Source organism: Sus scrofa, chromosome 8 (genome assembly GCF_000003025.6).
Source record: "Sus scrofa isolate TJ Tabasco breed Duroc chromosome 8, Sscrofa11.1, whole genome shotgun sequence".
NCBI lineage: Eukaryota > Metazoa > Chordata > Mammalia > Artiodactyla > Suidae > Sus > Sus scrofa.
Window position 1 is genome coordinate 130,555,659 of NC_010450.4, and position 22,003 is coordinate 130,577,661.

Here is a 22,003-nt window from a genome sequence, read left to right on the forward strand (position 1 = left end):
ATCCCACCTAATAATCAACTATGGGCCCGAGCACTCAGGAGGTATTAGGGTCATAAGCAAATTACTCCTGTCAGCGTCTTTCATTCTCCCATTCATTCTACGAGGCTGACGAGGCTTCGAGCATTTAACTTTCCTGAGGTTACACAGTCGCCCAGAGGCGCAGCCTCGATTTCATCCTGTATCTTTCAAACCTGAGAACGTGCATGAAATGGACCTCATTTTTATAATCGTAAGTACGTTAAGGAAGATGAAAATAAACATAAAGAAATCATAAACATGAGGTTTTTCAAAAAACTGAAAAGCCAAAGCCCGCACGGAGCATTTATTAGCTTGGCTGCTGACTCCAGGAGAAAGTGGTGTCCCCTCCTGGAGAGACTCGATCACGACCAATCTGCTCTGCCATCACTCGCCCCCTCGCTGCTCTTCCTTCTTGGGAAGCTTCACTTAAGTGTATAAACGTGTTAAGTTTGTACCCTTAAAAGAATAAAAAAAATCTCAACGCCACTGTTTCCAACAGTACTGGCTTCCTCTAGGTTGCCAACTTTCAGAGCTTTATGTACACCAACCTCTTTTTTTTTTTTTTTTTTTTTTTTTTTTTTTTGGGCTGCACCTGCAGCACATGGAAGTTTTGCAAGTTCCCAGGCTAGGGATCCAATCAAAGCTATAGCTGCCAGGCTAAGGCACAGCCACAGCAACGCCGGATCCTTAACCCACTGAGGGGAGCCAGGGATCAAACTGGCTTCCTCACGGATGCTAGCTGGGTTTGTTACCGCCGAGCCACAATGGGAACGCCAATGGACACCAACTTCTAAACCCATTTCTCTATTTCTGTGCTTCTCTCTAAGAGAACTGGGAACGTGCAAACGCCTCAATTCCGAGGACCTAAGTTCTCACGTTTCATCTCCGTGATGCTCCCAGTTCACTTGACACCTGACTGCCTTCTCTCTGCTCGCCGTCTTTCGCCCTTGCTTTGCTCTCTCTGATGACGCACTATTTCGGCTTTTACTTCTGTCTTTTTCCTGCTGCTCCACTAGAAATTCCCTGCGATTCTACGCCGGCCCCTCTGTCCTTTCTGTTCTCTCCCCAAATGCTCGCTTTACTATTTAAACCTCATTCATCACTTGCAGGCACTGAACCCTCATAGCCATTCTGCCTTCTCTCCTGATGGACACACACTCGTTCCAGATGCCCGCTCGGCATTTATCTGGATGTTCCCACAGCACTTCCAAAAGCTCCTCTTCCTGGTTTATGTGGATGAATGCCTCCTCCGCTTTGCAGAGAAGCAAGTTTCAAACCTAAGTGAATTATTAGAAATCTTCATAAAAAGACCAAGTGTCAAACCCTTACCTCGCCCCTTCATATGGGCAAGCTCCTCAGTCTTACAAAGCCTTAGTTTCCCCACAGGATTACCAGAAAGATTGAGTGGGATGACACCGGTAAAATGCCTCACGGTCTGGCAAATGCTTATCAAATGTTACCCAAACGGCAAAAAAGGATGAATGAAATATAAAAGTGGAGCTAAAATACCTGAGTGGACTGCCCGGCTGACACAAAATCATTAAAATCATATACTGAGGTCACCAGGTTTTTAAAAACCTTTGGAGTTCCCAGGTTAAGATCTGGCATTGTCCCTGCTGTAGCTTGGGGCACTGCTGTGACTTGGGTTCATTCAATCTCTGGCCCCAGAATTTCTGCGTGCCGCAGGTACGGCCAAAAAAAATTATCTACGTGCAAAAATTCTGCAGAAATGCCAACTCTAACTGCAGACTGCAGTGCAACATACTTTTAAAATAGTATCTTGAGCTTTAGTGAAGTCAATTGTTATTTTGCTTTTTCAAGTCAAAGCTCTGCTTTATTACTGACGGTTTTTAAAATTTTTTTATAATTGATCTACAATGCTCTGTGAATTTCTGCTGTACAGCAAAGTGACCCAGTTATACCGATATGTACCTTCTTTTCCTCATATATTATCTTCCATCAAGTTCCACCACAAGTGACTGGAGGTAGTTCCCTGTGCTATATGGCAGGACAAGTCTCATCCAAGGACAGGTGACAAACTGATGTCTCCCACCGAAACAAACACACTCTAATAAATATTATCAGGAACATCTTGATTAAGTGGAAGGTCCAGAGCCTGAGGGCCCAAATTCTGGCTCTGATACTCATCAGCTGTCTTGCCCCGGGATAAATGACTGAATGGTTCTGTACCTCAGTTTCCCCGTCTGTTAAAGGAGGAAAAACCAGAACCGCCTACAGTCTGGTTGAAGGGGTTACACAAGCAAGTGTAAAGCTTTTGCAACAGTTCCTGGCACGAGGAAAACATTCATTAGGTCCTCGAGCCATCATTAGTCTTCTGTGTCGAACACCTCTTCGTAAGACAAGCTGCACAGCATTGAAGCCAAAGATCATTACCGAACGTTCAGAGCATGGTGACGTCTGCAACGACAGCCTCAAAAAGCCATGCAGGAGCTCCCGTTGTGGCTCAGTGGTGAACAAATCTGACCAGGACCATGAGGTTGCGGGTTCGGTCCCTGCGCTTGCTCAGTGGGTTAAGGATCTGGCGTGGCCGTGAGCTGGGGTGTAGGTTGTAGACACGGCTTGGATCCCACGGTGCTGTAGCTCTGGCGTAGGCCGGCGGCTACAGCTCCGATTGGACCTCTAGCCTGGGAACCTCCATGTGCCGTGGGAATGGCCCTAGAAAAGGGGAAAAGACCAAAAAAAAAAAAGCTATGTAGTTAATAAAGAGACTCTCCTCTCTTCCACAAAGCCATCTGGGCTGCTGCGTGAGAAAGGAAATGCACCTTCATTTCTCCTCTGTGCCAACCCCATCTCACCGGAACCCTTAAAAGTGATGACCAGCCCGGCTGGATCCAGCCTCAGGACGGACCGGACCCCTTGGGGCGAGCAGCAGGCTCTCCACCCGATCAGGGTCGGGGAGGACAGCCCTGCCACCTGCTGCTCCTCAGCCGGAGCGGACTGACAGTCCTCAGCCGAGGCGAGGGGGGAGTCAGGGGAACACCCCTGCAGACAGCGCCAGCCAGCAAGGAGCTACGTCCCCCTCCGGAAGCCCACTGTTACGTTCTGTTCTGCTTCCCTTCTCTCTGCAGCAAGAGCATTAAGTGAGACTTATACTTCACCAGTAACTCTCTCCTCAGATCTTCATTCTCGTATCGACTTAGATGACTGAACACATCCTCGATCAAGTGACCCCTTCTCACTAGCAGATTCAAGGTGGGCGGGAGCGCTAATTCAGACCCTTCTTGTCCCAGGATGCCGGCCAACGGCATATAGGCTCGTATTTTCTTCTGCTGCGAAGAGAGGGATGTTTCCCGTTAGGTTGCCATTTGCTCGAAGAAGAAATGTACAAAGTGGAATAAACTGGGTCCGTTTATTACAAGCGCATGTCACAGGCACTGATGGAAAAAGCCCTAATACCCCGCAGGAGACAGGCTGCATATTCAGTGTTCAGCCCCAGCGAGCAGCAAAAACACAGGACCTGGGGAATGCAAAGCTTGAATGCAAAGCTTTGTGGGGCCAACTTGGGTGAGCAGGAATGGGCCCAACTGCAGGCTCCGCTGGACCACTTTATCCTGAGAAAACACAATTACAAACATTTCCGTGACCAAGCCAATCATCATCAATAGACCAAGAGACTGATTCGTGAGCCTAGAGCAGTGCGCTGAAACGATCTGTTCTCATCAGCAAGAGAAGATGAGAAGTTAGAAAAGAAGCTGGGGGCAGGAAAAGTGCAGGATGAGAGACCTCCCTAAAGATGCCCTCTTCCAGGAGGAAAATCCAGGCAAGATTTTAGGGGACAGATAATCTAGGAAGTTAACAGGAGAGACACAGGAGTTCCCCATCATGGCTCAGTGGTAATGAACCCGACTAGTATCAATGAAGATGTGGGTTCAATCCCTGGCCTCCCTCAGTGGGTCAAGGATTCAGCACTGTGGTGAGTTGCAGTGTAGATCCAAGACATGGCTTGGATCCCACGTTACTGTGGCTGTGGTGTAGGCTGGCAGCTGCAGCTCCAATTTGATCCCTAGCCTGGGAACTTCCATTGGCCACAGGTGCGACCCTAAAAAAAAAAAATTCAAGAGAGAGGAGTTGAAGTAAAATGAAGGTCTTATATTTTTTCTTCTACTTTCCTTTGTTAAATATTTCATTAATATTTAATTAACTGCATTATGTATAAGTATCTACTTTTATGATATATATTTGAATATTATTCATGTATATACATACAGAGATGCGTATACAAGCATAAAAGTGATAACAAGACCTACCATTTTGGGGCACTCGGTGCGAGACACTATTCTAAATGCTTTACCCATATGAACAAATTTCACCCTTTTAAAAATTCACTGAGGAGCACACACTTTTGTATGTGCAACGGATGGTCAAAAGGGACCTGGTGCAGAGCCCTGGGAACTCCACCCGAGAGTGTGCGATAACCTATGTGGGAAAAGAACCTGAAAAAGAATGCACACGTGTATATGTGTAACTGAATTAAGTTTGCTTTACACCCAAAACTAACACAACACTGTGAGTTAACTATACTTCAATAGACTTTTAAAACATGGGCAAAAAATGCAATGAGGTACACTTCCTGAGGCATTTTCAACTGTCCAATTTTAAGGACTGTGCTGGATATGCTGGCCAACAGAACCAACTCAGCTGGTCCCAGCAGGTGCATCTGAAAAGGAAGTACTTTTTACAAATCTTTAGGACGGCACCGTCACAGACTACCAGCCATTTATCTGGGTGTAAATTTCAAGAATCCTCTGTCACATCCGTTCATTCCTTCTTCTCTGTTTTCTCATTAGATTGGACCTTCTTAAATATGGGGGCTAATATCATTCAAGCCCAAGGGCTCCGCGTACCATTCAGAAGACTACACGCACCAGCCTCCAGGTAAAAGCCCTACCATGAGTCCTAAGCTCTGTCCTTTGCTACTGAGGCCCTAAGATACCCCCAAGGCCAACCCAGCCCAAATTACACACTGTCTCACCTTCTTCATTCGAATATAAGCTCCCTGAATGCTAGAACCACTGGCTTCACTAATGGGTGGCACCCTTATCACCCCCCAAATATCGTACATGGAAGAGCGTAGTTCATTTGCTAAGGAAGACAAAGAAATAGGCAGGCATACCTGTATTTTTAAAAGTGAATCTGCATACAGGAGTTTAATTTTCGACAGAATATTAAAGATAAATGGAAAGTGACTGAATATGACAGGATACTGGATGTCTACTGAAGTGTCCTAAAAACGGAAATGACAACAATTCTGATAAATGAAAGGACAGAGAAATCTCACGTCTTACCTCTTAGCCTTACCAGTACTTAAGGCCAAAGCAATCCAAACTGCTCGTCAGGAGTACTCAGAACTATGTAATTCTAAGTGTTTCATATACATCAATGAAAGGCATAGAAATTTAGTATTTTCAGTGCTCATTTAATTTAGCCAGTCATTATAAACTATGGACATTTTCTCAGAGTCTATTCTGCTGCCACTTGTACTTTTTTTTTTTTGACCACGCCCACGACATACAGACCTTCTCAGGCCCGGGTTCAAATCTGAGCCACAGCGGCAGCCTGTGCCACAGCTGTGGCAATGCCGAGTCTTTAACCCACTATGACAGGACAGGGAATGAACCTGTGCCTCCACAGTGACCTGAGCCGCTGCAGTTAGATCCTTAGCCCGCTGCACCACAGTGGGAACTCCACCACCTGCACTTCTGACATGTAAATTAGTTCATACATGTTTGGAAAACAGGGGAATGATATAATGTAGACAGCTGGTTAGCTCAGATATGATTTTTGCCACGCAAAGACTGACATGCTAGAAAGAGAATTATAAACTTCAGCTAAAAGGAGGAAAAGGAGTTCCCACTGTTGTACACTGGATTAAGAAGCCGACTGCAGTACCTTGGGTTGCTGCAGAGGAATGGGTTCAATCCCTGGCCTGGTACAGTGGGTAAAGGATCTGGTATTGCCACAGCTGTGTGTAGGTTACAGCTGCAGTTCGGATTCGATCCCTGGCCCAGGAACTTCCATATGCCTTGTGGGTGACCATAAGGTAAAAAAAAAAAGAGGAAAAAAAAATATATCAGATTAGCCGCTGGGTTGGCAACATGAGCCCTTTAACTTTATTTTTTTAATTAATTAATTAATTAATTATTTTGCTTTTTAGGGCCACACCTGCAGCATATGGAAGCTCCCCAGCTAGAGGTCAAGTCCCAGCTGCAGCTGTTGGCCTACACCACAGCCACAGCAAGTCAGGATCTGAGCTACATCTGTGACCTACAGCATAGCACACAGCAATGCTGGGTCCTTAACCCACTCATCCAGGCCAGGAATTGAACCCATGTCCTCATGGATACTAGTCAGGTTCATTTCTGCTGAGCCACAATGGGAACTCACTTTTAACTCTGTTATGAGAAAATTTAAAAAAAAAAAAACAGTACTTACACCTAGGCAGCCTTCCCCAAAGTCACAGCCTTACACTGCGGGCTTCTGGCTTATACCAGAAGTAGAAGGTATAAGCCAGCACTGCCTCCTATGCCCACCTTAAGAGCAGAACTCCTCTCCCATCTGGCTTATTCCCAGTACCACTGGTCCTCAAATTAGGGTGTGGACAGATTTCTACCCTGCAGTTTTTGTGCTTTTTTCATCTTTTCGTGGCACTCTCCACAAGCGGCTTGCCTGGCTGATCTGAGCTGCTTCCCCAGGTAGCAACAAACTCTTTTCTGTCGCTGCTCTGGTTACAAAGCTGCAGAGATTTTGAGGCATCTCTGTGGCTTTTAAGCCTTGCTGTTTCCATTGGGCAATTTTGGAGAGTGCAAGAAGTTTTGGAAACTCCTGTGCAAAGTTACAGCACAAATGCCTCTACCCACATCCCAGCGCTCCGTACCTTCTTTAAACACGCCATACTTACTGAGCTCACTTTCCAAAAGGACCTCCTATATGCATCTTCATGAAAGTCAAGGTAGTCTGTGAGTTCGTTTACTGTGAAGATGCTTTCAGGCAGGTGACACTTAGTCTGGTTGACCTTAAATGAAACACAACCTGTGAGAACATTTTATATGTAAACACAATTTTGCTTAATGACCATTAACTAGATTATCAGAATAAATAGCAAGTTAAACACACTCTTAAGGACCAGAGTTAAGTTCTACCCAAATCCTCCACTGCCAAAGCCCCAAACTTCCAGGAACATAAAAATACCTAAGATTTAATAGTAGAAACTGATGGTAGGATGATAAACTTCTAGGTACTTTTAATTCATACATAAGTTTTAAAGAAACTTAAGTCCAAAGAAAAATACAGTGTGACATGAATCCAAATGATTCTGGGGCCCAATACTTCATGTCACTACTTTTTTTGGTCTTCTTTTTTTTTTAGGGCTGCACCTGTGGCATAAGGCAGTTCCCAGGCTAGGGGTCGAATCAGAGCTGTAGCTGCTGGCCTGTGCCACAGCCGCACCAGATCCGAACCATATCTGTGACCTATAACGCAGCTCACGGCAATGCTGTATCTGCAACTCACTGGGTGAGGCCAGGGATCAAACCCGCATCCTCATAGGTACTATGTTGGGTTCTTAACCTGCTAAGCAGCGGGAACTCTGTCATTATTCTTTATTTTATTTTTTGTCTTTTTGCCTTTTCTAGGGCCACTCCCGTGGCATATGGAGGTTCCCAGACTAGGGGTCGAATCGGAGCTACTGCAGCCACCAGCCTACGCCAGAGCCACAGCAACATGGGATCTGAGCCGCGTCTGCGACCTCCACCACAGCTCACAGCAACGCCAGATCCTTAACCCACTGAGCAAGGCCAGGGATCGAACCTGAAACCTCATGGTTCCTAGTCGGATTCGTTCACCACTGCGCCACGACAGGAACTCCGTCGTTAATCTTTAAAGGTTAACGCTGACCTCACTGGCAGAGGTTCCTCCTGGCAAGGCACATGTGGACACCTCCCCCTAAACCGTGGGGGAATCTGCCAGCCTTCCATCCCCTGAGATGCGCAGGGTCATTACGACATGCGCATGAATGAAACACGGCACCACGCCAATCACTGGTCACTGGAGACACTGGTAACACCAGATGCTTCGGACATGCGTCACCATCAGTGTCGGACCTGGTGGGCACAGCCCTGGCCGACATGTCGAGTTCTCAGCACGTCTTCCGAAGGCCCCTCGCGGCCATGACAGCTAAGACCATGCACCTGGAAGATCCTTAGTGGCTCTGGCCCAGACCCGAAATGGTCCAGGCCCCCAGGCCCCACGTGCAATCAATATTCCCTCAAAAAATGTTGGTTGAGGAGCTCCCGTCACTGCGCAGTGGTTAACGAATCCGACTAGGAACCATGAGGTTGTGGGTTCGATCCCTGGCCTCGCTCAGTAGGTTACGGATCCGGCGTTGCTGTGAGCTGTGGTGTAGCTCGCAGATGTGGTTCGGATCTTGCGTTGCTATGGCTGTGGCATAGGCTGGCGGCTACAGCTCCGATTCGACCCCTAGCCTGGGCATCTCCATATGCCAAGGGAGCGGCCCTAGAAAAGGCAAAAAGACACACACACACAAAAATTGGTTGACAGTTTATCCTGTATATATGCTTTAAAAAAAAAATAGTCTGCCCTACTGCTGAAAAGTGACGTTTGTCCTGTAACTACGGTCCTCCGGACCCTGCTGCCCGCAGTCCTGCGCGGGCGCAGCCTCAGCATCCCCACTGGAGAAAGGAGATGCTTCATTCTCATGGTTTCTTGTGACTGTGACGCCCCTTCTGACACTGTGTGGGGGGAGCTTGACAAAAGAGTCAGGATCCCACCAGGGTTTTCTTCTCTTGTCGCTTCGGTATCTTTAGGAATTCTCCTCGTAAGTGACGAAAGTTCATGACAATATCCCTTCCCTGAGCTCTTCGGCAAAGCCCCTCATTTTTCAAACTGTTTTTTTGTTTGTTTGTTTCGTCTTTCTCTTTTGTACAAAATTGGGAAAAACAGCCAAGGACAAACATTAGTGCAGAAAAGACAGAATTTCGGTTAAGTGGTGGTAGGTAACTGTTTTCCTATGGGAACTAATACCAATAAATTTAGAGTAAATTTTCAATTGGATTAAACACCAATCATGAAAGGCAACGCTAACCTCAATACTCCCTTTGAATGTGGGCAAGAGTGGCCTCTGTCCCGGGTCTGGGATTTAAAGGTCCTTGCTCCAGCCTTCCTCCTGCCAGCTCCCTCCCCACAGGGCTCTGCTGGGTCAAGGGGGCCTGTTTACATGCAGCCACCATATCCCCCTGGAGTCTGAGCTCTGGAGTCTGAAGTCCCTGCACACATGGCTCCAGGCCAGCTCTCCCCACTTGCCCTCTGGGGAGCACAGACCCAGGGCTCCAGGGTTGGCCAAGAAGCGACTGTTGCAGGAGGCAGGGGAGTTTCAGTCATGCCTCAGTGGGAACAAATGACCAGCATCCATGAGGACGCCAGTTCAATCCCAGGCCTGGCTCTGAGGGTTAAGGATTGGGTGTTGCCTCGAGCTATGGGGTAGGTCACAGACTCGGCTCTGATCTGGTGTTTCTGTTGCTGCGGCTGTGGTGTAGGCCGGCAGCTGTAGCTCTGATTCCACCCCTAGCCTGGGAAGGTCCATAGGCCACACCTGTGGCCCTAAAAACAAACAAACAAACAAACAAACAATGCAGGAGGCGGTGACAAAACTTAGAAACGGGCTGGGGTGTCCACTCATGGGCATGCGATGGCCCTAGGGTGGGAGAGAAGCAAGGCACAGGGCCTAGGAGGGGGCTCTGTCTGAGCCTCTGCTTTCAGGGCAGAACTCAGTATGGGGTCAACAGTTCTATTCAAACCTAGCCTCTAAATTCAAACCCTATCATTGGGAAGGTTTATTTGTCAAGGCAGGAGGACAGAGTGTATTTTATCTCATTTAACAGGCTGTTTGTCAGCTAGATTTCTAACCTTTTATTTTTTTTTTTTTTGTCTTTTGTCTTTTTTGTTGTTGTTGTTGCTATTTCTTGGGCCGCTCCCGCGGCATATGGAGGCTCCCAGGCTAGGGGTTGAATCGGAGCTGTAGCCACCAGCCTACGCCAGAGCCACAGCAACGCGGGATCCGAGCCGCGTCTGCAACCTACACCACAGCTCACGGCAACGCCGGATCGTTAACCCACTGAGCAAGGGCAGGGACCGAACCTGCAACCTCATGGTTCCTAGTCGGATTCGTTAACCACTGCGCCACGACGGGAACTCCTAGATTTCTAACCTTTCCAATATCAGACATACGGTAGGTACATGGGCCTCGGTGTGTACCGTCCTTGGATCCTGGCTAGCATCTCCGTTAGAAGACGATTCAGGGCAGTTCTAGGGGCCAAATCTGGCCCCCTGCTTATCTGGAAAGTCTCAGGAATGCCTAAAATATTCACCATCTGGTTCTTTCTAAAAAGAGGCCCTGCCAATCCCTGATTTAGGATAATAATTTAAAGCCTTGAGGAGAAAAAAAAAAAGGTTTAAAACAAAACACATGGAATAAAAATTATAAAGGCATGGAGTGACAAATTTATCTATATTAAAATTAGAATGTGGGTTCATCAAAAACCACTGAGACAAGCTACAAACTGGGACTTGTTGTTTGCAACACATATAATTGACAGAGGACTAGTATCCAAAATAAAAAGAACTCCTATGATCAGTAACAAAAAATTAAACACATTTAAATTAAGCAAAAGAACAGGAATTTTACAGAAGAGGAAAACAAATACTGTAATTATAAACATGAAACTCTGCTCTCATGGGAGTTCCCGTTGTGGCTCAGTGGAAACGAACCCGACTGATATCCATGAGGACACTGGTTCGATCCCTGGACTAGCTGTAGTTCCGACTTGACCCCTAGCCTGGAAACTTCTTTTTTTTTTTTTTTTTTTTTTTGTCTTTTTGCCTTTTCTGGGGCTGCTTCCCAGGGCATATGGAGGTTCCCAGTATAGGGGTCGAATCGGAGCTATAGCCACCAGCCTACACCACAGCCACAGCAACGCGGGATCCGAGCCTTGTCTGCAACCTACACCACAGCTCACGGCAACGCCAGATCCTTAACCCACTGAGCAAGGGCAGGGACCGAACCCACAACCTCATGGTTCCTAGTCGGATTCTTAACCACTGCACCACAACGGGAACTCCTTTTTATTTTATTTTACTTTTTTGTGTGTGGAAACTTCTATATTCCACAGGTGCGACTCTAAAAAACAAACAAACAAAAAAGTTCTCATGCATTTACAATTAAAATCATAATCCGGCACCATTTCAATACAGTACTAAAAATGTTTTCCAAATTTTAGAGTATGACATGGAGCAAGAGAATTCTCATCAGCTCCTGGAAAGGATTTACGTCAGTCCCATCACTTTGGAAGAGAGTCTGTCACCACCAGGGAGGACACAGGCATCTCCTCCACCTGTCAATTCCAGAATTAGGTACGGAACCTGAAAACTCACTCCTGACACATGAACACCAAGAGATGTGTACAAAAAAAATGTTTTCCCGTAGAAGAACTGTCTCCCCACCAAAAAGAACTGCAAAGCACACATGCTGTATACCCACCAATGCGGGAACAGACAATGATGGTGGATTCGTACTACGGACCATGGCACAGAAGTGAAAAGGAATGAAAGACAGAGAGAAGTATTAATTCGGACAAATCTATAAAACGAAGTTGCATAAGCAGCATGTAATCCATTCATACTAAACTTTGAAACCAGCAACTTCAAACAGCATATTCTCTAGAGATCTATCCACTTATATACTCTTCTTCTACAACAGAGAAAAGTAAGGGAATGATGAACCCACAATGCAAGGTTCTGGCTGCCTCCAGGAGGTGCGGGGTCCCCTCTGTGAGAGACACACAGGCATTTCTAAAGTACTAAAAATATTTTCTTTTGTAACCTGCGCGGTAGTGACACTGATGCCTGTTTTATTACTTTTTTTAAACTATACATAGATACTACACATACTCCTTCATTTGCATGACAAGTCACAAAAAGCAGAAAATTTCACACAGCAACATACACTTCATGTTTCCTAAGAGTCTGCCTAAGATTCAAGCCAGGTGAAACCAAGGGGATTTTTATTGCACAATAAAGCTATGTGCGTTTTTTTTTTTTTTTTTTTGTCTTTTGTCTTTTGTTGTTGTTGCCATTTCTTGGGCCGCTCCCGCGGCATATGGAGATTCCCAGGCTAGGGGTTGAATCAGATCTGTAGCTGCCAGCCTACGCCAGAGCCACAGGAACGCGGGATACGAGCCGCATCTGCAACCTACACCACAGCTCATGGCAACGCCGGATCGTTAACCCGCTGAGCAAGGGCAGGGACCGAACCCGAAACCTCATGGTTCCTAGTCGGATTCATTAACCACTGCGCCACGACGGGAACTCCGCTATGTGCGTTTCTAAAAGAACCCTTACCCTGTGCAGCTTTTTCAAAAGTTCCAGGAGAGCTTTAATGTGACAGTTACTCTCGGCGCTTTTAGTCCAACAACGCAGCTGAGCGACGATGGCTCTTTTAAACATCTGGACCAGTCTGATGAAAGCAGATTCTCCTAGAGATGCCCAATATTCCTCTGAGGGAAACGAAGGTGAATAACTGTTAGCACGCGATGTTTCTTGGATTCCTTTTTTGTTGTTGTTGTCTTTTTAGGGCCATAAGCGAAGCACATGGAGGTTCCCAGGATATGGGTTAAATGAGAGCTGTAGCGGCTGGCCTACACCACAGCCACAGCCGCCAGATCCGAGCCACATCTGCGACCTACCGCACAGCACACGGCAATGCCAGATCCTTCACCCACTGAGCAAGGCCAGGGACTGAACCCATGTCCCCATGGATACTAGTCGGGTTCGTTAAGGATCTCATCTTGGATTCTTAAAGGTAAAAAGTTGTCAATATTTTCTAAAACTTATAGAATATTTTTATATATATCAGAGTTAAAACACAGTCGTCAGATGCAAAGTATTATATATAAAATGGATAAACAACAACTGCACAGCCCAGGGAACTGGATTCAGTATCCTGTGCTAAACCATAGTGGAGGGGGTTCCCACTGTGGCTCAGCGGGTTACAAAACCCAACTAGCATCCATGAGGACGCAGGTGCAATCCCTGGCCTCACTCAGTGGGTTAAGAATCCAGTGTTGCCGTGAGCTGTGGCTCAGGTTGCAGACATGGCTCTGATCTGGTGTTGCTGTGGCTGTGACGTAGGCCTGAAGTTCCAATCTGACCCTTAGCCCAGGAACTTCTTTACGCCATACGTGCAGCCCTAAAAGGCAAAAAAATAAAATAAAAGGTTGTAGTATACTTTGGGGGGGCCACGTGCAGAAATTTGAATATGGCCTAGATATTAGGTAATATTATGGAACCACAGCTCATCTGACAGGTGCGGTAACAATGCCGTGGGAATTAACGCCGGACTCCACATTCTTAGGAGACACCCGCTCAGTTGTGGGTGAAATGTTATCATGTCTCCAACTCGCTTTCCAATAGCTCAGAAAAAATAAAACGTAACCTCTGCACCCAGAGGGAGGACGCACCCAGGGCCACAGGCTAGCTGCTCCGCCTCTCAGGGAGAGACTGTCAGGGATACGCTTTCAACATCGACGCATAAAGTCCTTCCTAACGGAAAGGAGGGGACGAAGGACCTCGTGACCACCAGGCCGCACATGCGGCACCACCAGAACGCTGCAGAGGAACAGGAGCGATCGGTGTGGGCGGCCTCGGAACTGTTACAGCACGTGTAGAACAGGCTAAGCGATGAGCGAAAACCACGAGCATGCTTGTCATCACTCCCCAAGCTTTGCCGTAACTTTACTGGGCATGTGGCTCCGTGGAGGACCGCCGTACGCCGTCAAGTGTAAATGGTCGGTCTTACCCAGGACCCCGGATGACGGGTCACTCATCTTCCCAACAGCCTCTGCGAATGGAACCACCAGGCTCTCCCAGTTGTTGTCATCATGCATCACGGGACACTCCGGGAGAAGGAAGAAAACCTCGACAGCTTCTCGGTGTGGAGAATGGCACGGAAGTGCTTTGAGCAGATTCTCCCTGAGACATGCGGTTATCTGTGGGCCAAAAGGATCCAGGAAGAGACACTCAAAACACAGCAGGAACCAGGTGCAACTTATTGTAAGAAAAGAGAGTGGGATCTGGAGTTTCATTGCACCATGAAATGGGAACAATCACTGAGTCTTTCTAAAACCCAGGTTTCCACCCCATCTCCCCAGTCTCTGGGCGTAGCTACGTAACGAGTATTTTTCTGTCCAAATTGCTGGGGCCCAGGAAGGAAATCAAGAAGAAATCACACGTGCACGATTATATTGGAGGAACAATGGATTCCGAACTAAAAGGCAGCCCTCCCAAAAAGTTCCACATTCTTCCCCCTGGTTCCACTATCACACCTTGCTTTTTTATAAATTTTTTTTGTCTTTTGTCTTTTTAGGTCCGCACCCGCTGCATATGGAGGTTCCCAGGCTAGGTGTCCCATCAGAGCTGCAGCCACCAGCCTACGCCACAGCCACAACCAACTCGGAATCCCTAACCCACTGTGAGAGGCCAGGGATCGAACCCGCTTCCTCATGGATGCCAGTCAGGTTCCTTAACCGCCGAGCCACGACAGGAACTCCAACACCTCACTTTTTAAAGAAGAATGTGTCAGAATCCTCAAAGGCAAGACAGATTAAAAACTAAAAACAGGAGTTCCCGCCGTGGTGCAGTGGATTAAGAACCCGACTGCAGCGGCTCAGGTTGCTGAGGGCACCTGGGCTCCATGCCCGTAGGGTGCAGAGGTTTGAAGGATTTGGCTTTGCTATAGCTGTGGCTCAGATTCAGGCCCTGGCCTGGGAACGTCCATACGCCACAGGGACGGCCATAAAATAAAAAACAAAACTAAACTAAAAACAAACAAGAACAACTGCAACAATAAAAATCGACATGGTTTCCTGTTATCTTCTCCAAGAATCACCTGTCTCAACACAAACTCTCTCCACCAAACTCGAGGTTCTAGCCCCTCCAATCTCCTTACAGTTTTCCCAATTCAGAACACAAGTGCTGGGAAAAAATTCAAATGGAATTCTAAATTTTTATGTGTTACGTGGGCTTAGGTAACAGTGACAATTTACCTAAGAGCCCACTAAAAAAGGTAAGCTAGTGCTTACGGAGTACGTATCATTTGCCAGATAGTGTGCTACACATGAGGTCACTCATCCTTGCAGTTTCTCTGGAACACAGAAGGTATTATTAGCCCTAATTTATAAATGAGAACTCTGCACACGAGAGAAACTAACCTGCTCCGGGTCACAGAGCGAAGGGGGAATCTGTCCTGTCTGATGCCAAGGCTCAAACTCAACCACTAAATTATGAGATACTTGCTAAATGGTATCTCTAAATGTACACCTTTTTATAATTAGCCATTTTTACATCAAAACACTGTATCTGGTTCCCCTTGTAAGCTTCAGGCCACGGAGTTATTTACACCTGATGACCGCCCTGCAACCCATCTCAGTGCTTTTCCTCTGCTCTTCATTCTCCCAAACGTCCTTGCCCTTCGGAACCACGGCCACACTCTCAGCCAGCCACACTGCTCACACCTTGGGCCTGACCTTCCTGCCTGGAATGAGCCTCCCCTCGGGCGCCTGGCGAGCTGAGCTCCCACTCTGCCTGGGCGCACCGTCTTTCTGACTCTACGGAGAGCGAACCATTCACTGTCCTTGTAATGACTGAGGTCACGCTTGCAAATTATTTAGACGAGAACCACTGTGTTCTACGGCGGACACGAGGGAAGAGAGCAGAGTGACCAGCACACCCAGCCTTCGCACGGACACCTGCAGGTAGGGATCTGCCTCCCTTGCTACACCAGGGGCCTCTGGAGTCAGGAAGCGTGTCTCTCTCATCTCCAGCCGGAGTCTCCCCACGGGGCCCCCCCGCGCAGAGCAGCGGGCCCAAACCCGACAAACCCGTACCACAAAAACCTCAAAATAGAAAGAAGCCTTACAGCTCTTCCGATCCAACTATCCCGCCGGAAACAATGCAAGACCGCGCTACCATCATGTCACCTGCACCGTGTATGACACTGTCTGGCACCTCCAGGTACAGTCAGCCTTCGTGGCGACCCGGCCCACCCTCCTCCCTCCACAGATGCAGAAGCGGCCCCTTCTGTTTTCGGTGATGGTCCCACTAAGTGCTGCGGAGGCCTGGTAACGGGGCATAATTAGGAATCCGTTTGTCTTCTGACGCCTCATTGGGATCTGGTTCTGCCAAAGTTAACGTAATGAAATTTCCCATCTCTCCTTGAGAAAAACGAACGTTGTGTGTCAGAGCAGCTGCAGCTAAGATACAGACTGCTGACCGTGACAGACAGGGCGGAGCCAGACAGCAAGGATGGAACGAGCACGAGACCCAGAGGGAAAGGGAGCCAGAGCCACCGAGGCAGAAAGAAGGTAAAGACAGATGGGGGGGCGAAGAGGAGGCGAGAGAAGACAAAGAACCCCAGCAAGGCCAGGAAGAAAGAGGCGGAGAGAAGGGCACAGCACCACCCCAAGACCAGTCCGCCCAGAAGAACAGGGAAATAAATTAAGAAAAGCTGCATCCAGAAAGGCAATAATAAAGGAATATTAAAATAACAAATAATAAAGGAAGGAAAATAATAAAGGAAGCATGTGTGAAGCGCCTCCACCTGGGAAGTCTTAGAGGTAGTAATTACAGTGCTGAAACAAACAAGAACATTCTAGAACAGGAAGGAAGTGCAATGCAGCAAACACAGGGGAAGAATCCAGGCAGGCCTTGGTCCTGGAGACATGAAAGTCTTTTCATTTCTACTATGTTTACAATGACCGCAAGTAAAACATTGTTCTTATTTTAGGATACCAGTCTCACCAAAAAAATTTTTTTTCCTTTTTTCCTTTTCCCTGGAAGTTCCTGAGCCAGGGATCACCTCCAAGCTGGAGCTGTGACCTATGCCACAGCTGCAGCATCGCTGGATCCTTAACCCAGTGCACCAGGCCAGGGATTGAACCGGCGCCACCACAGACAAGCCGCAACAATTAACCCACTGTGCCACAGTGGGAACTCTCTCGACAGGTACTTTAATCATTTCCCTAAAACCCTGAGTTGAAAACACTCCCTCGGAGAGTGTCTGTGAATAGATGTGCGTGTGTGTGTGTGTGTGTGTGTGTGTGTGTGTGTGTGTGTGTCTGTGTGTGTGTACACACACAGATGAACCAAGTAGACTATTTGGAACCTATGCGCCTACTCTACCAACTACTTCAGCCTAGTGGGCAACGGGGTGTGACTCAAGCCGTATATGCCACAGGGCCTCAGGGAATCTTCCCAAACAGGATACTTCTGAATTTCGCGTTCTCGCGAAAATACTTGAGTGTGTAACAAGCCCAGAGTTCTCGCGTTCTCGCGTTCTCGCGTTCTCGCGAAAATACTTGAGTGTGTAACAAGCCCAGAGTACCACCGTGTTGGTGATGCAGTCCTTCCGGGCCAGCTCGCTCAGGGCGGTCCTTGCTGTGTTTAAGTCCAGATGAACAGACGTCCTTCCTCCGGTTATTCTGCGAATGGAAGATGAATGAAAAATGGAAAGTAAGTGAAGCATGACACTTCAAGAGTAACTATTTTACTAGATTATCTTCTCCGGTTTATTCGAAGGCTTGCTTCATTTTATAAAATTTACTTTTTTCTCACCTTTACAATAACTATAAAAATTTGGCTGAACACAAAGACAACTGAAAAGGAAGCTGACAGCACATGATTATTTTTAAAATGCCAAAAAAAAATCAAGGCTGTGTTAGCAATCTATATGCTATTAGACATGAAGCCAGATATTGTCTTATGCTAAATGAGTAATCAATAAATATTTATTTCCCAATTTAAAAAATATTGGCCACAGGAGTTTCCTGGTGGCATAGCATTTAAAGGATCCAGCATTGTCACTGCTGTGGCACGGATAACTGCTGTGGTATGGAGTGGATCCCTTGCCTGGGAACTTCTGCATGCTGCAAGTGTGGCCAAAAAAAGGGGGGCGGGGAGAGAAAAAAGAAAAAGGTTTTCCTTGTTTCCCAGGTACATGAACTATATAAGCAGGGACCAAAAATGGGATTTCAGAGTAGTAACTTTTCGGTAATCCAACAGAAAATTACCAGTGAGGAGTTCCCACCGGGGTGCAATGGGATCAGCTGCATCTCTGGAGCAGCACTGGGACACAGGTTCAATTCCCAACCCAATACAGTGGGTTAAGGACCTGGCATTGCTGCAGATGTGGTATAGGTCTCAACTGTAGCTCAGATTGGTCCCTAGGCTGGGAACTCTAAATGTCATAAGGGGAGGCCAAAAAAAGAAAAAATAAGAAAAAGAAAAGAAAATTACTAGTGAAATGTCTAAATGTCTAAGTATCTTAACCCAAGAATTACATTTATACTGGACTGAATTGAGTGTATGGTCTAAAAATAGATACTTTGTAAAAGAATACATATATTTAGTGTCTGAAAATAGAAAAAATTCTTTTAAATAAATACAATACCAATATTAAAGGAAAGAAGTGCAGAGTCCTTCTTTCATAATACTTAAAAATTCAAAGAGGAGTTCCCATCATGGCTCAGTGGAAACAAATCTGACTAGCATCCATGAAGACGCAAGTTTGATCCCTGGCCTTGCTCAGTGGGTTAAGGATCTGGCATTGCCGTGAGCTGTGGCTGGGATCTGCAGTGGTATAGGCCGGCAGCCGCAGCTCTGATTTGACCCCTAGGCTGGGAACCTCCATATGCCGCCACCGCCGGTGCATCCCTTGAAAAAAAAAAAAAATTCATAGACATCTTAGTATCTTGCAATAAGGAAATAATCAAATATATTAAGGTATATCCTTCCTACGGAATACTATACTGCCATTAAAATGCTACAGGAAAATACTGAATAATACAGAAATTGCATAAAATGGAGAATGAATAAATACATTAAGGAAACGTATAAAGCAACAGAATCACTTTTTTGTAAAAAAAATTTACATAGAAGATTTATGCAAATGCTAGCTATTACTCTAAAGTGGTAAATTTTGGCTGGTTTTCACATTTTTATTTCATGTCTGCATTTTTCACATTTTCTACAGTAAGCATATATGTGGTTTTGCTTTAAAAAAAAAAGGTAATGTTTACAAAGAAATAAAGACATAGATAATTATTTTACCCTCAAACCATTTTCTTCACAACCATTCAGTTTTTAAAATTGAGATCTCACCGACGTCTCGCATTACTTTTGGGTATGCATACATATGGTGTATACTGTGAAACGATCACCGCCCTGAGTCCAGTTATCATTCATCAGCACAGTTACAGATTCTTCTTTTTTTTTTGTCTTTGTCTTTTTGGGGCCGCACCCGGGGCATATGGAGGTTCCCAAGCTGGAGGTCTAATCGGAGCTGTAGCTGCCGGTCTACACCACAGCTCACAGCAACGCTGGATCCTTCACCCACAAATTCTTTTTCTTGTGGTGAGAACTGTAAGATCTACTTTCTTAGCAACCTTCAAGTATACAACACTGTACTACTACCCATAGCCACAATGCTCTCTGGACATAGTATTTTAAACAGAATTTTAAATGTATTATATATATTACCTTTCCCTTAAAAAGCTTCCAGTCAGACATGCAGGAGATGAAAATATCTCTCTGATTTCCCTGCATTAGGAATAAGAGGGTGGTTAAAACAAATCAGGGTATGCCCTCCTTAGAGCAGGAGACAGGATAAGTAAAACACCTTATGACTGTCCTTCGAACGCCTTCCTCTGTCTCTGATTTATGTGCATATTACTGTGGGCATCTGCAAGTCTATTTCATTTGTGAAATCTCAAAATTTCAAAGGCACACATGACGGGAAAAAAAGATCCGTACTCAAAAAAGCCACAGGGAAAGGGAAGACTTGACCTATGGTCAGTATCTTCTTGTATAAATAAAACATCCCAACCCACCCAAGCTTTCCAGGTGCTATTTATTTCTATTCCACTGAAGTGGAAACAAACAAACAAAATATCAGAAATTAAATGGGGAAGGGACACTCAGCTCTACTTATGGAAGGAATTGCACACATGGTTCTTGCTCACTTGTTCTCTGCACATTATGATGCGGCTACTTGATATAACTACTTTCCAGAATTAGAGAGCCACACCTAAAAATTTCTCTACGAGGAAATGGCTGTAAAAATGAGTATAATTTGTACAGATGGCAGGCGTCCGCTCATTTAGAGCAAGGCTGCCCAAGCCATTCAGCTGTGAATAGGAGTCCTGGGAAACAAACTGTAGGCTATATTTCCCGCTCAGAGTCCCAAACACAAATATATCAAAAGGCCCAGAGAAGTCCTGCAGCAAAGAAAGCCACCCTCTTGGAGCTTACATGCTAGGTGTGATGGTTAAGTCTATGTGTCAACTTGTCTAGGCCGTGGTACCCAAACACCGACCTAGCCAGTGCTGTGAAGATATTTTTCAGCTAAGATGAACCTTCAAATCAGCAAGCAGACTTTGAGAAAAGCAGGCGACCCTCCATAATGTGGGTGGGCCTCATGCAATCCGTTGAAGACCACAAGAGACAAAGTCCCAGGTCTCCTGAGGAGACCCCAGACTGCTCTGGAACGCAAGCTGCAACTCTTCCCCGGGTCTCCAGTCTACTGTCCTGCCTTACAGATTTTGCACGTGCCAGTCCTGACCACTGCACGAGCCAATCCTTAAAATCTCTTTCTTTATACACATACCCTGTAAGTTCGGTTTCTCTCAAGTTTCCGACAAACCAACCACTAGTGGAACGCAAAATCTTTTCTCTCTGTGTGGGGCAGCAGCAGCTGGGGAAACGCTGCTTTGGAGCTGTAGGAGCAGACAGACACACGGAAGGTACCTTTTTGTGTTTTGCCACTGTTTGGTCCCCACATCAGCAAGCCATCTCTTTACAGTGCCTTCATTTAAGGTAGGAATTTTCCTCCTCAGATTAACATAGGAGTTCTGAAAACAAAACAGTAAAATACAGGGGGTTCTCCTGCGGCACAGCAGTTGCAGGATCCGGCGTTGGCACTGCAGCAGCGTGGGTCGCCCCGATGGGGCAAGTTCAATCCGTGGCCCGGGAACGGCCACGCGCCTCGAGGGCAGCCAAGCACATAGTAAAATACAGTGATTCAGACACAACTGAAATAGGTAACCAACTTGTAGGCACATTCTAAGGATGGAGAACACGACTAAATAGGGATGGGATAACTCTGAAAATCACAAAGATTCTACCAAGGAGCGATCAGTCATTTGCCTGCTGCCAACTTCTTACCCAAGGGGGGGGTTTAGACCCAAAGTAAATTTCTCTGAGTGCCCCACCCACTGAACACTTTCCACGGGTACGATCAGGTCCAACTGAACGTCAGACAGCTTCGAGTGGGGAGATCCTACACGCAATGGGGAGAGAAGCAGGAGGAACTCAGCCTTGGCAAAGCAGGAGAGGGAAGTTATGGGTCGATTACTCAGAGGCCTACAGACGCCGGGTCTCTCTTGGTCCTGTCTGGCAAAGTCACTTCCCAATGCGTCAGCTCCCAAAATGTCATTGGCAAGGAGCCTCAGCAAAGGTAAGGGGAGCCTAAGGAAATCATCCTTGCTTGACATCCACGAAGGGTAAAGCTACTGATTTCTGTGAGTAAGTTATGTGTGTACCTCAGACAATAAAGGATCAGTAACGTCCAGCCCTTCTCCAGAGTCAGCCTAGTAACCTGCTGATCTGGACTAAATCTAGATTCTGGAACCTTTCGTTTTGCCTAAAATATCAAGTCCTAAAACATCTAGAGATCTACTCTTACCTCTTTTTCCATCCAAAGCAAAATGCTCTGATTCCCTCCAGCAATCATTATTAACTCCTTTTCTGAGGTGCGGCTTTCTGAAAGGGATTCACAAAAAGATAAGCGTTTAAAAACTCATTTGGTCCACATATACACACCCAACTTAAATAATTTCAGACT

At 46.4% G+C, this 22,003-nt stretch overlaps 1 protein-coding gene across 1 annotated transcript in view; it reads right to left on the reverse strand.

Annotated features, from left to right (window-relative positions):
- Positions 1-22,003, reverse strand: part of HERC5 (HECT and RLD domain containing E3 ubiquitin protein ligase 5) — a 58,903-nt gene that overhangs the window by 23,403 nt on the left and 13,497 nt on the right. Inside the window, exons 9-17 of the mRNA XM_021100766.1 lie at positions 21,845-21,921; positions 20,908-21,011; positions 19,642-19,701; positions 17,492-17,585; positions 13,907-14,096; positions 12,451-12,605; positions 6,938-7,051; positions 5,153-5,263; positions 3,138-3,308 (exon numbers count right to left, since the gene is read on the reverse strand). Coding sequence (XP_020956425.1) covers positions 3,138-3,308; positions 5,153-5,263; positions 6,938-7,051; positions 12,451-12,605; positions 13,907-14,096; positions 17,492-17,585; positions 19,642-19,701; positions 20,908-21,011; positions 21,845-21,921 — 1,076 coding nt within the window. The remainder of the gene's footprint in view (positions 1-3,137; positions 3,309-5,152; positions 5,264-6,937; positions 7,052-12,450; positions 12,606-13,906; positions 14,097-17,491; positions 17,586-19,641; positions 19,702-20,907; positions 21,012-21,844; positions 21,922-22,003) is intronic.